This window comes from Thamnophis sirtalis, unplaced genomic scaffold, assembly GCF_051295495.1.
Source record: "Thamnophis sirtalis isolate CommonGarterSnake01/CBP01778 unplaced genomic scaffold, rThaSir2_p1.2 scaffold_14, whole genome shotgun sequence".
Taxonomy (NCBI): domain Eukaryota; kingdom Metazoa; phylum Chordata; class Lepidosauria; order Squamata; family Natricidae; genus Thamnophis; species Thamnophis sirtalis.
The window spans coordinates 20,731,481-20,745,167 of record NW_028261394.1 but is presented as its reverse complement, the minus strand read 5'-3'; the positions used below and the strand labels follow the sequence as shown (position 1 = coordinate 20,745,167).

At 44.3% G+C, this 13,687-nt stretch overlaps 1 protein-coding gene across 3 annotated transcripts in view; it reads left to right on the top strand.

The window, feature by feature from the left end:
• PRKCB (protein kinase C beta) overlaps positions 1 to 13,687 on the top strand; it is a 268,543-nt gene that overhangs the window by 111,990 nt on the left and 142,866 nt on the right. For all 3 annotated transcript variants that reach the window (XM_087729053.1, XM_087729052.1, XM_087729054.1), the window contains 2 exons: positions 2,833 to 2,944; positions 4,776 to 4,904. In XM_087729053.1, the coding sequence (XP_087585179.1) occupies positions 2,833 to 2,944; positions 4,776 to 4,904 (241 nt within the window). The remainder of the gene's footprint in view (positions 1 to 2,832; positions 2,945 to 4,775; positions 4,905 to 13,687) is intronic.

The following is a 13,687-nucleotide window of genomic DNA, read 5'->3' as shown; positions in this document are numbered from 1 at the left end:
AGCCTCCTTTCCGGACCTTCAGCTCTACAAGGAACATACTTGCAGATGAAGGATTCCACTCCGCTCTCCTTCATCCTGACTTTCTTCGGTTCCTGGAGGAGAGGAGCCATTGACCTGCTGGTTGGGACAGACAGACGTCCAGAGCCTTTGACCTTGGCCTCTGCCTGTTCTTTGCTACTTTGCCCTTTCCATAACACTGGCTCCATCTTGCAGCCTCTTTAGACGGGTTGTTTCCCTGTGAAGGAACATCTTCCATAAACGAGCAGAATAATGGAATAACAGAAGGGAAGGGATCTTGGAGGATTCCTAAAGGAATGCTATCATTCTGATGGGAGGCGGGAGGCTTGGAGAATATCTGTATAGGGTTTCTATTTTGCCTTCCTGTAACTTTCGGGACCTTGGGAGGGGGGAAAGGGATGTGCCTGGGGCCAGCTGCCTTATCTTGTCTCTGGAGAAGAGTGGCAGCATTGCCCTGGAGACTGGCATTTATCACCTTCTCGGCCTGAGTTTCCCATAACATCTTCACTCTTCGGGATTGGCTCAATGATGAGTTGGACTTTGGGAGGGTCTCTGTCTGCAGTGGTCTCATCTAATGTTTTGAGCGGGAAATCTTAGTTCCTGCCTACATCTCTTGCTGTCCCAATCTTCCAATAAAGGTTTCCTTTTGAAATGGTTCTCGTTTCAAAAGTTCTGATTCCTTGAGAAGACTGGTGAGGCAGGGCCTTAGGAGGTCTCAAGCAGGAGACCCTAAACTTGTGATGGCAAACCTATGGCACGCATGCCACAGGTAGCATGTGGAGCCACATTTGCTGGCATGCTAGCTATCAGCTGATTTCCAGTCTTCCGGAGGGCACCAACTTCCGGTTGGCCCATTGGGCCTGTTTTTCATCCTCAGCAGGCTCCAGAGGCTTCACTGAAGCCTGGGAAGGGCAATGAATGGCCCCAACAGGGAGTCATTTTTGCGCTCCTCAGGCTTCAGGAAAGCCTCCGGAGCCTGGGGAGGGGTCGTGCATGCATGCACAGGTGGGTGGGGAGGATTGAATTTCTGTGGGCATGCATGCGCGTGCGATAGCATGCACACGCACAATTTTGGCATGCCATAAGAAAAAGGTTCGCCATCATTGCCCTAGACCATTGTGGAGAAATGGCTGTCCACTCTCTTCCAGTGGAGTTTCTGCTGTGGGCTCAAGCAGGGTGCTGGCACAATTCCCTTGATAGGAACTAGAGAGAAACCTTGATGGACCTTGTCCTGAAGATGCCTTTGCTAACAATCGCCTGCCCTGATCATTCACTTCTCAGAAGGCCTTGAGGTGGCCCCACCTCGGCTGCGTCCCTTTCCTCTTGCTGCTTCTCCCTTGTGCCTCAGGCCTTTTTATCAGGGCGTATAAAATCTGACTGCAAGAAGGAAGTCTTTCTGGGCTCATGTGTGCCAGATGTTGGGACTAAAACACAGGAGATGGGAATTGTAGTACAAAGCATTTGGAAGGCAGCAGATTGGGAAAAGATGGATAAGCATTTTATAGTCTGCTGCCTTTTGGATCAGAGGGCCTCAACCCAAATTGCTTTCTGTGTTAAGGAAGTGCTCCGTGAAGGGACGGATGTGCAATTTTTGCCTTTCACTTTCTCAATATTCTATCTGCCTGGTAAAAAAAATCGATTCTTCAGGGTTAAAAGCTGGTCATAGGCACTAAATGATTTTCCACTGGCATTTTGCTTTTCAGAATAATGAAATATGGGTGGTGTTGAAATGAAAGACAAGTTGAGGCTCTGGGGTGCAGCAGCTTCTTCTCTTCTTTGCTCCCCTTTACAGAAGGGGGTCTCTCGGGTGGCCCTGGACCTGAGTGGGTGCAGCTCATGTGAAGACAGGCGTGGAGTCCCACCCATTAGCCACAGGCTGGGTGTGGTTGCTGCTTCCTGATAGCAGCCCCTGAGTGAAGGCTGAATGTGGGGGGAGGACTGGTTTCACCCCCTCCCCTCCCTGGAGTTTTTTTTAGAGAGCAGCTTTGCTATGAGATTGCATCAGGCTCCTGGGAAGAATGGCCACTGGCAGAGAAAGGGCCTTGAAGGATAAAAACGCAAGGCAGATAATCGTGAAGATCAGGGCAGTGTTAAAGAGAGAGATGTCTGTCCCAAACTGTGCTACAGTCCTTCCTCCAGTGCAGTGGAGGAAGTTGCTCATTGGATACCTGGATAGATGGCTTTTTTTACACAGCCCTGTCTAGGAGAGACGTGGCTGGCATTTTGCTACTGGGAACTGGAGGCTCTGGGCCAGAAAAAAACCTCTTTATCAGGTGGTGTTGCTGATTGCTATCCATTTGCTAGACTATTTAACAGAATAACAAAGATGAAAGGGGCCTTGGAGGTCTTCTAGTCCAATCCATGGCAAAAAGAGTTTCCTCCACCTTTTAAAGATGCTTTCCAATTTATGTCAAACCGTGTTTTGGAGCTCAGTCACCGGTAACACTGAGATTGGGTCGCCTTTTCAACCCCCTCCCCAGCTTCCTTTGCTGGCCACGGTTCCTGGTGCAAGGGATGCTTCTTCTTCTGGGGTCAGTCGGGGAGATTCCAGCCATTCTGGACTGATGCCCAGCGAGAGGAGATTGCACTCATGCAAGGGTCACTGAACATGCCGCCTCCTCTGGAAAAATAAATGAAAAAAACCTTCTATTTTGTACCCAACCGAATGAGAGTGATTGAAAGAGCACAGTAGTGGTTTCCAGCATGAAGAGTAATTATCTTAGTAATGCTGCATGCCAGAAAGCGGTTACTTATAGATCTGGGGGAACCTGCTGAGGGGCCCCTGACCTGACTGACCATTCTCTCTCCCTGCAGGACCCTCGGAGCAAACACAAGTTCAAAATCCACACATATTCCAGCCCAACCTTCTGCGATCACTGCGGCTCCTTGTTGTACGGACTTATCCACCAGGGGATGAAATGCGACAGTAAGTCCCAGCCATTGAGGTCCGGTCCTGGGGAAACGCCCTGCTCCATTCACCTGTTCTCAGGTCCTTGTGAGCGTAGCGGAGCAGGTGGGAGAACCAGGAACAGAGGAGTTCCTTGCATGTGGGAGCTGTAGGCCTGGGCAGCTGCAGCTCGGACATCCTGAGAATATAATAAATGAGCAGAGAAGAGAGCTGCCTCGGAGGAAACAGGACTGTGGGGTGGGTGAATGCAAGGAAGCCCCTGCCGGTCTTGTCTCTCACCTGTTGCAGGTGAGGAGCCTCTGTGTACGGGACCTTCTGTGTCAGGGGGTCCTTTCCCAATCCCATGTCTGTGGAGATTCCGAATCATCCAGGTCATGGTTGCCCCAAAGGTGCTTTTCCTCACTGGACTTCCTTGATTTTTCTCCCTCTGAAGATGTTTTGCTTTTCCATTCAAGAAGTTTCTTCAGAAGAAGTTCTCTGAAGAAGCTTCTTGGATGAGAAGTGAAATGTTTTCAAAGGAACTAGAATAGGGGTTACCAACCTTTCAGACCTCAGGGACCTCTAAATCCATAATTTTAAATCCCACGGACCACTAATATGGATTTTTAAAAAAGAAAATAGTATTTGGTGCAATATAAAAAATGCAAATAATTTTTTCTGCGGACCACCAAAATTTTCTTGTGGACCACCAGTGGTCCACAGAACACCACTTGCTGACCGCTAGACTAGAAGACCTCCAAGGTCCCTTCCACCCCTAGGATTCTATGATTCTGAGTTGAAAGCTCCCAACCAGAAAAAGTAGTTAGCAGTCAGAAAATATGAGCTTAGGGAGCCCCCTTGTGCCCACCTTATGAATTGCAGCCCCCTACTTAATGTGCACGGAAATGCCAGAGACCAAGGAAGGAATAAAAAGTTTCCCTCCAGGTATTTGGATCTCAAGCAGGAAGGAAGGAAGGAAGCTTCAGAAGGGGCATCAGAAGCCTCCTAAATAAGGCACATCTTTGCCTGGGCTCACATGGTAACTGAGGGAATGCAGAAAAATGCAACTCTGAGGATTCTTGTCACTACTTCCTGTTTCCAATGGAGCTAAAAGTCCCGGGGAGAGGCATTCAGAAAACTGGGAACAGGCTGGGGGGAGAGAAAGGCTGCACCCCTGGAATATCCCAGGCTTTTAGGAAATCTTAGGGGCTCCACAGGGAGAAGAACCCCAGTTAATGTTTGAAGCAGGAGTTGCTCTGTGATTGCTCTTAAATATCAGTGGGGTAGGGCACAATCTGCATGAGGGAGGGCATGGCCTCCTGCTCCCCCCCCCCCAATAGCATTTCTTCTCAGATCTCCCTGGGAAGAAAACATTTTGGAAGAACAGACAGAAGGAAGTGCAATGAAGAGCATTTCCCCAGCATGGCAGAATGCTAGATATCTTGTATGTCTCAGAAAACCTAGTTGAGAGCCTGTTCTGTCCAGAGCAGGAATCCTCAGATCATCCGAGATGTCTGGCTGTCCACTCTCGTCTGGACGGAGCCCCAGTGACTCCAGGAGGCTTTGACATTGTTTGGTAGCCCTCGAGAGAAAGAAAATCTTCCTCCTTTTGAATTTGGGGGTCTCTTGCAAATTTCCTCCCCATTGGTTTCTGTCCTGCCCTTGGGCACGATGGCGGCGAAGGCCACGCCTGCTTCCCTGGGACAGCCCCCCCCCTCTTCGAGATTGGAGGAGTGCCCTCAAGCTTCCCCCAGCCTTGTCTTCAGGAAGGAGCAGAGGGTCCCTCGGGGCAGCCCCACCCACGGAGGCCCCTGAGACGCCCTCGCTGGTCTTCCCTTTGGGGCTGACACCTTTTCTCTCTCTGGCTCAGCCTGCATGATGAACGTGCACAAGCGCTGCGTGATGAACGTGCCAAGTCTCTGTGGGACAGACCACACCGAGCGCCGAGGCCGGATACACATCAAGGCGGACATTGAGAACGAGGTCTTGACGGTTATCGGTAAGTCTGGCTTTGGGGTGATTCAGGGAGGAAGAGCGGATCCTTTCCTGCCACAAGGGATTTCGTGCTCTTGTACGGCGGCTAGAAAAGGGATGACAGATAGTCCTCAACTAACAGCCAGAGTTGAGTCCAAACTTTCATTTGCTAAGTGAGACATTGCTTAAGTGAGTTTTGCCCCATTTCACGATTGTTAAGATTGTTCACTGGAGTTGTTAAGCTAGTAACATGGTTGTTAAGTGAATAAGCAAATTGATTTTGCTTTCCCGAAGGTTGCAAAGGGGATCCCAGGACACTGCAATTTTGGTCAGGTGACCATGGGGATGCTCAATGGTCATAAGTGTGAAAAATATTCGCAGGGCATTTTTTTCAGTGCCGTTGTAACTTTGGTCACTAAATGAACTGTTGAGGGCTACCTGTGTTGGGTTGGCTGAGCCGAAGCCTGTGGGGGAAGCATGCTTTTCTTGGCTCGTTCACAAGAACCTGCTGTGTTGCTCTCCTGTCCAGCACAAAAGCCACACGGAATCAAAGTCAGTCTAGGGAGGAGACCAAATTCTCAGTGCATGGCTAAGCATGTCTCCTCTTGGCTCTCCTGGCTCAGAATGCAGGGTGGGGCGTCACACAGGGTCCCTGACGTCTTTTACTTTCCCACTCTCCAAAGATCCCCTCTAAACTCCTAGCTGCTCCAGAGAGAGACCCAGGCAGTGCAGCATGGGGCCAGCCCTTCAGACACGCAATGGGACACCTCGCCACAGCCCATCACATGCCCTGGGACACTTTGCTGCAGGACAATTTAACAATTCTGTTTAATTATTTAAAATAAATAAAAAATATTTTAATTTTTGCCATTCACATTTCATTCTGTTCCTCCTTTGGCATCCTTTTTTCAATGATTCTATTCCACCATTTCTTTGATATTAGTGTATGAGCCACAGTGGCGCAGTGGTTAGAGTGCAGTCCTGCAAGATACTTCTGCTGCCTGCTGGCTGCCTGCAATTTAGCAGTTCAAATCTCACCAGGCTTAAGGTTGACTCAGCCTTCCATCCTTCCGAGGTGGGTAAAATGAGGAGCCAAATTGTGGGGGGCAAGAGACTGACTCTTTAAACCACTTAGAAAGGGCTGAAAAGCACTGTGAAGCGGTATATAAGTCTAAATGCTAATATTATTACTAACTTTTGTCCTGAGTTGACTGTGGCAAGTTGGCCGTGTCTAATTGTCATAGATCCTTTCAGACACCCTGCTAGTGGTTAGCTGTGCCTGCCAACTAGGCTTCAGAGAGGTTTTGTGCTGAGATTCTTTTAATGTGTTGTGGATATTTTCTCAATAGAATTGTTAAAAACCTTATGTGCTGCATTTTTTCAAGAATTTATCACTTCTTATCTCTGGTGCCTGCCTCTGGGCACCACTGTCCTGAACTTCCTTCAATTGGCCCACAAAACCAGAGAGATAGGAGGGTTTTCCTTTTCATTGGGTGTGTGTGTGTGTGTGTGTGTGTGTGTGTAGAGTAGTGATTCTCAACCGTTTCTTCACTCTCTTTAAATAACTTTTATGGTCATGGACCCTGGTCACGGACCCCCAAGACTTAAGATTTAAATCATAACATTTCTATAAGCCTCCATGGACCCCCTGTGAGACATGGAGATTCCCCCAGGGGTCCACGGACTACAGATTAGAGCAAAAATCCCCACACTTATTTATTTGCAATTTGGCCACTTTTTTTGCATTCTTTCAAATTGCCACAGACTGATAATGCTGATTTTTCAGGCACACAGATAATTAGCTCTAGTAACTGTGACCAGCTGAAAGACAATCCTCTGTCCAGGATTCAAGCCAGGTAATCTCCTCGCTCAACCTGTGGCTTCTTCCATGTCCTTCCTGGTGTCTGCATTTGTGAGGAATTAAAAGGGACGCTCAGGCTAAAACAGGCGTTCTTCATTTTCCTCTTTTGGGTGCAAATTAGCAAAGTCATAATACATAAGTACCCATCACACAATATTATACAAAGCACAGAAAAGTAAAGAAATTACACATAGTCTTACAATCATTTGTTTAGTGATCGTTCAAACTTACAATGGCCCCGAAAAAGGTAATTTGCACCCATTCTTCATACTTATGACCACTACAGCATTCCCATGGCCGTGTGATTCAAATTTGAACTTTTGGCAAATGCTTCATAATTTTGACAGTTTCATAACCATCTTTGCAGCCTCCTGACAGACAAAGGCAACGGGGAAGCCAGATTCATTTAACAATTCTGTTGTCAGGGTTCCAAACAGCATCCAAAATTAAATCAGAGTCCAAGGCAAAGTATTGCTCAAAGTTCCAATTTATTAAGAGAGCCATGTTGGCACATCTGGGAAAACCCGAATCTGAAAGCTTCCCGGTTTTCTCCACCTAGTTGAAAGTTCAAAATCTTGTCCCCACACCCACAAGTCCATCACATGGTCAAATCTCCCACTGCCATGCTGGCAGTTCCACCCATCCAATTCCAGTCAGGTGCAGAGGTGCAGGGACAAAGGATGACCTTAGCTTTCTAGAAAGAATGTTGTTATGGCTACTTATCATCTAACTCTGTACAATTCCCCCCTCCCATTTTCCCGTAATAGAAAATGCATAGTAGTACATTCATTTTTATGACTGCGATCCTGCCCATCACGGACAATTGTAGGTTTTTCCACCTTTCTAAGTCTTTCTTAGTTTTATTGATTAAATTAGTATAGTTATCTTCTTTGATGGACACACACCTCGCAGATAAATGTATACCTAGATATTTGACTTTTTTTGACAGTTTGGCTACCCAATTTCTTCCTTAACTCTTTCGATTTGGATGTCATATTTTTAACCAGCATTTTAGTCTTTGTCATATTTATCTTTAAACCCGCTACTTTCCCATAGTCTGTCAATTCCTCAATAAGTTTCATACCAGACTTTATAGGATCCTCTAACACGAAAACTAGATCGTCTGCAAAAGCCTGTAATTTAAATTGTTCCTTTTTAATTTCTAGTCCCTTTATCCGTTCCTCTTTATGTACATTCCTAGCTAGAACTTCTAAGGTTAATATAAACAGCAGCATGGATAGGGGACAACCTTGTCTTGTACCTTTCTGACTTGCTATACTTTGCATTAATTCACCATTAATTATTACTTTGGCTTTTTGATTGCTCTAATCATGTTTATAAATTTATCCCCAAATTCCATGTGTTCCAATTGTTCATACAAAAATTCCCAGTTCACATTGTCGAATGCCTTTTGGGCATTGAGAAAAAATAGTGCAATCTGTTTTTCATTATGCACTTCATAATATTCGAGAATGTCCAGCATAATTCTCATATTGTTTTTAATTTATCTTCTGGGGAGGAATCCATTTTGATCTGTGTGGATGAATGATATGAGGAATTTTTTCAACTGTTCTGCTATTATCTGAGCAAAAATCTTGTAATCTACATTTAGCAGTGAGATTGGTCTGTAATTTTGTATAAACATCTGATCTGTGTCCACCTTAGGTAATAATACAATGTTAGCCTCCGTCCATGATAACGGTGTCTTTGCCTCTTTCAACACAGCATTATAAACTTCCAACAGCATTGGAACCAGCATATCCTGGAATTCTTTATATATTTCTGCTGACAGTCCATCCGGTCCTGCAACTTTATTATTCTTTTGTCTTTATATGGCCTCAATTATCTCTGATGGTTTAATTTTTTCATTGAGCATATCTTTTATTTCCTCTGGTATCTTTGGTAGATCTGACTTTTCCAGATATTGTAGTATTCCTTCCTTTGTATAGTCTCAGTTTTATCTATATAATTGTTCATAGAACTCTTGGGTAATCCTTTTCTTTTTCACTAGTTGATAGTTGTAATTTATTGATCCAATTCTCTTGCTTCTGCTTCCCCAGTCTATAGGATAGCCAGCGCCCCGGTTTATTTGCATTCTCAAAGAAATTTTGTTTTGCTTTTTTATAGACTCTGCCAATTTTGCTTTTTAAAATATAGCCAATTCATGTTTAATCAATTCCATACTTCCTTTTATATTTCTATTTTGTGGTTTCTTTTGAAGTTCACTCTCTAAATTTCTATACCTTTCTTTCAACTCTCTTATTTTTTAATTCTCAATTTTTTTTCTTCCTAGCTGTAGTTGATATCGTGACCCCTCTTATAAATACCTTAGTTGTATCCCATAGGTTTTGTATGGATGTGTTGCCTGGCCAGTTTTCTTTGAAGAAAAATATCAATTCCTGATTAACTCTTTTAATATATTCCTGATCCTAACCTTAACCCTTTTGTTTTTTCCATATAATCCTCATGGGATTGTGGTCAGCCCATAAATTGGGTTCTATGTTTATCTCCTTCACTTCCGAAACTAACTCCATCAACATCCAGACCATATCTATCCTTGACCAGGAATCATGTCTATTTGAGTAGAAGGTATATTGCTTTCCCTCTGGACATCTTTCTTGCCATACATCGTAGATATTTAATTCTTCGGCCATTTGGAAGAATGACCTCGGCAAAATTCTCCTAGCTCCTTTTCTCTTCTTTGCACTTCTTTACACTTTTATATTTTTGGTCAACTATAGCATTGAAATCACCCATTAAACAGACATTTTCGTTTCCCATCTCTCGAATAATGCTTTGTAGTCTATAGTAAAAATTTTCCTGACCTTCATTAGGTACATATATTACAACCAGTGACACCTTTTTTTGGTTTAACATGATTTCTACAATTAATATTCTCCCTCCCTAAACTAATTAGTTTAGTCTGAATTGTGCTATTCCTCTTTTCTTTTGATCAGCTGATGCCGTGTAAAGTTTACCCAATCTAGGATATTGCAAGGTCTGGATCTGTTGTTTAGTTATATGGACCTCTTACATTGCAATTATATCGTAATTCAAACATTTTAGTTTATTAAAGGTTGTTTTCCTTTTCTGGGGCAAGTTTAGATCATTAATATTCAGTTATAGAATCTTGATTTCTCCAGACATGATTCTATGTGTATTTAGGTCATGTGCTTCTTGTTGCTCTTATCTCTCTCACTTCTTTTGGTTCTTCCCCTTTTTTCTCTAAAACAACTTCTTTCTCCTTTCTTGTCTCTGCTAGTTCCTTTTCTCTTCTTATCTGTGCCCTGAGTCCTTGCATCCTTGTTCCCAACAGTCCTCCTTCATCTTCTTTATCCTCCTGCCCAACAAGATGAATGTACTACCAAAATTTCTTTTCCTATTTCAGAATATTCCCATCAAATTAGAAAAAGGTTTTTTTTTAAGGATTTGAATCAATTGGTTTCGAAATTTATTTGGCAGGGAAGAAAACCAAGAATAAAACTCAAAGCTAAGCAAGATACTAAGGAAAAAGGAGGATTTGGCCTCTCTCCAGGCCTTTCGGAAAGCCGTCAAAACCTGGCTGTGCCGGCAGGCCTGGGGTTGATGAGTTCCCCTCCACTCTCGACTTGTATGGCTGTATGACTCTTGTGTATTTTAATTACGTGTATTGTGTTTGTATCCCCTTTTCCCCTTTTGAGTTGTTCGCCGCCCTGAGTCCCTCCCGGAGAAGGGCGGCATACAAATAAACTAAATCTTAAATCTTAAATCTCCCTCCGCCTCCTTTTGGAAGGTCTCTTCAGTTGGCTCTAACTGCATCTGTCCTGCTGTTGCACTTCCTTTCAGGCCTTGTGTGGCCATTCCATCCACCCCTCCATCCCCATTTATTCTCTCCATATTATCAGTGATCAACCCCTTCCCTGAGCTTCTTTCCTTTAAGGCGGGGTGGGTGGGTAGGGGAATATGGCTCCTTTACCACTTTACCACTCCCAGGATTCCTGAACTGGCTTTGTTGACTCAGGAATTCTGGGATTTGAAGTTCACAGGTGGTGAAAGGGCCATAGTTGCCCATTCTGATTTAAGGTCACTCATTTCAATCACTGTTTCAATCCACAAATTCTTGATCCTCGCCCTCCTTCTTTTGCCAAGCCACCCATTTCCACTGCATGCAAGTTATTTTTCATATTTCTCCTGACATATCCAACCTTCCCTTCAGCTCTTTTTCGGTAAACATCGCAAACTTCCTTCATCTATTTCCCCCTCTTTAGTGAACACCCCGTCAATGCAGGCAAATTGGTTACTTGCTTTGTCAGGTGGGCCGTTTACATTTAACTTGCATTCATTCTCTACCACGTTTTCTCTGCCAACTCCCTTGGCCCTTGATCAATGAATTCTTTGACTCGTCATTATCATTACCTCATAGACTCTATTTGACATTTGCCGCAAATCAATTGAATTCTCAGCCTACAACTTGACATCTTCAAAAAACCCACCCCACCCACATACATTTACACCCCCAACTAACAGGCTACTGACATCTGCACAAGTATTTCTTATGCATTTATCCATAAACATGTCAAACAACCCTGGGAACAGAGCACATTCTTGTCCCGCTTTCTGCTCAGTGCTGAAGCTTTTCCTTGGTTCCCTCACACGCTTCCTGCCTTCACCCACTGACTTTCAACTCCATGTTCACCCAAAGCGTTCTATAATCCAAGCCTATTTGCTTTGTTATATGCTTTCTCTAAACCAGTGTTCCTCAAATGTGGCAGCTTTAAGCCATGTGGACTTCCTGCTGGTTGGGGAATTCTGGGAACTGAAGTTCCATTGCTCCACTGCTGCCATTGTCAGAACTTTGCTCTTAAAATTCAAAAAAAAATCTGCCTTCTAGCAACTGAAATTCATCTGTTCTCCTGGGTTTCTTAAATGCAATATATAATAGTTCAACTATACACCCCTGTTCAAATTGCAAGCTTGAGAAATGCTGCTCTAAACCAACAAATATATAATAACATTTATTTTCCAGCTGTTTCTCAATGACTGGCTGGAGAACAAAAACATGTCCTGTCAGACACACTGGCCAGTATAAAAGCTGTATACAGCTGAGCTGTACCTCCCAGATTTTTATTTATCTCTCCCCGTTGGGAGAGCGAGTACCTTCATCGAAGCGTTGTGAGATTTGTGTTGGAGAACACACAAACCAGCATACAGAGACACTGTAGTTTAAATAGGCTTTTACTTTCGTGGAAATAGAGGTATCAGAGTCCATCAAACAGTCCAAGTCATACAGGGATAAGTCAGTTATCAACGTCTTTCAGTTAAGGGATAATCCAAATAACATAGTCCAGTATCATATAATCAGTTCAGTATTCAAAGTTTGCTAACAGTTGCAAAACTTACAATAGCTCACGGCACTTCCAGATCAGATCAGCCCAGCATCTAATGAACAGACAGCTAAGAGTCATTCTGGCTCCCTCTTATGGCCAATTGAGGAAGAACAGCAACCAATCACATTTTACAGTATGGTTTAAATGAACAGTTACACCATTGTTACATGAGTTATATATTGCCAACCCAACCGTTAGAATTATATTCCTAACAATTTACTTTAATTATTATTACATTTATTTGAGATTTGGCTCATTCACAACCCAAAATCTTCAAAAGAGCTTCACAAGCTCTTTTCCCAAAGAGTTTTTGCATTCACTCTAGGTAGTTTCCTCTGGCAAGAGAGCCAAGCAGCTTCCAGATCATTCCTCATGTCCCCTTTCTGTTCCCCTATTGGGACAAGATCCTGCTTCTGTTCCATTCATTTTATCTTTGCTCCAAATGTATTCACGGTTGATATTTTCTTCCACCTCCGTTTTCCACTCTTGACATTACTCTTGACATTACTAAAACACTCCGTACAAGGTCTGAGCAGCCTCACATCCACACGTTGTCTCAGTCTCTCCTCATCAATAATGGATGAGTTGTGCTTTTTAGCACCTTCCCTCCAAGGCATAAATGCTGCATTCATCCCTGCATTCCTACGTTTGAAACCTAATTTTCCCCAAGAATCCCCCTAGACTGCCCCAGTTCCCTTCCACTTTTCTCTGAGGGAAGTCTGGCGCCAATTCAGTGGCTCCATGCAGGGCAGCGGAGGGATCTCCAAGGGATCCATTCCCCTCCTCTTCCCTAGGAAATCCAGACAAAGAAAGTAATCATGAGAAAAATGGGCCATGTTTTCTTCTCATAGCCACCAGTGGCTTAAGTAGAGAAGCCTTGAGCTGGACTAACGGTGAGAGGAGAGACAAGGCTGCCACTACCTTTGGCCTTCCTAGCACAGGCCCTGGCCCCAAAGGGGCTTCCTCCCCCAACAGCTTCTCTTCTTATTGCTGCTGCTGGCTGGCAGCCTCAGTGGCAGACTTTAGGCCAAGTAGGTCATTCAGCTCCCCACAAAGTATTTCTTCCTTCTCCAACATTGGCTGTTAGATGTCTGGCATTGCACAATGTTTGCCACTGTCTTTCTGGAGTCGCCTGTACATCCCACCTCCTTCCCTGATCTGGCTCTGCCAGCAGCTTCTTCCATTGCCCAGTTCACTGCCAGGCAAAACTTCTGTTCCTTTGCTGGGTCCTCTGCAGGGTATGGGTAAAAAAAAAAAGACCACAGCCTACTTGTTGGCATGTTAGAAAAATGTGGTATACCACAGTATCACCACCAGATGGATTCACAACTAGCTAGCAATGCAGACTCAATGTGTAGTTCTTAATGGAACTACGTCTATAAGGAGGGCAGCATGGAGCAGGGTAGCTCAAGGCTCCGTCTTAGGCCCAGGACTCTTCAACACCTTCATAAATGATTTACTTAGATGAGGGGATTGAAGGGAACTCATCAAATTTGCAGACGACATCAAGCTGCGAACACATTAGCAGATAGATTCAAGATTCAAGAGGACTTTGACAGACTTGAATACTGGGCCCTATCC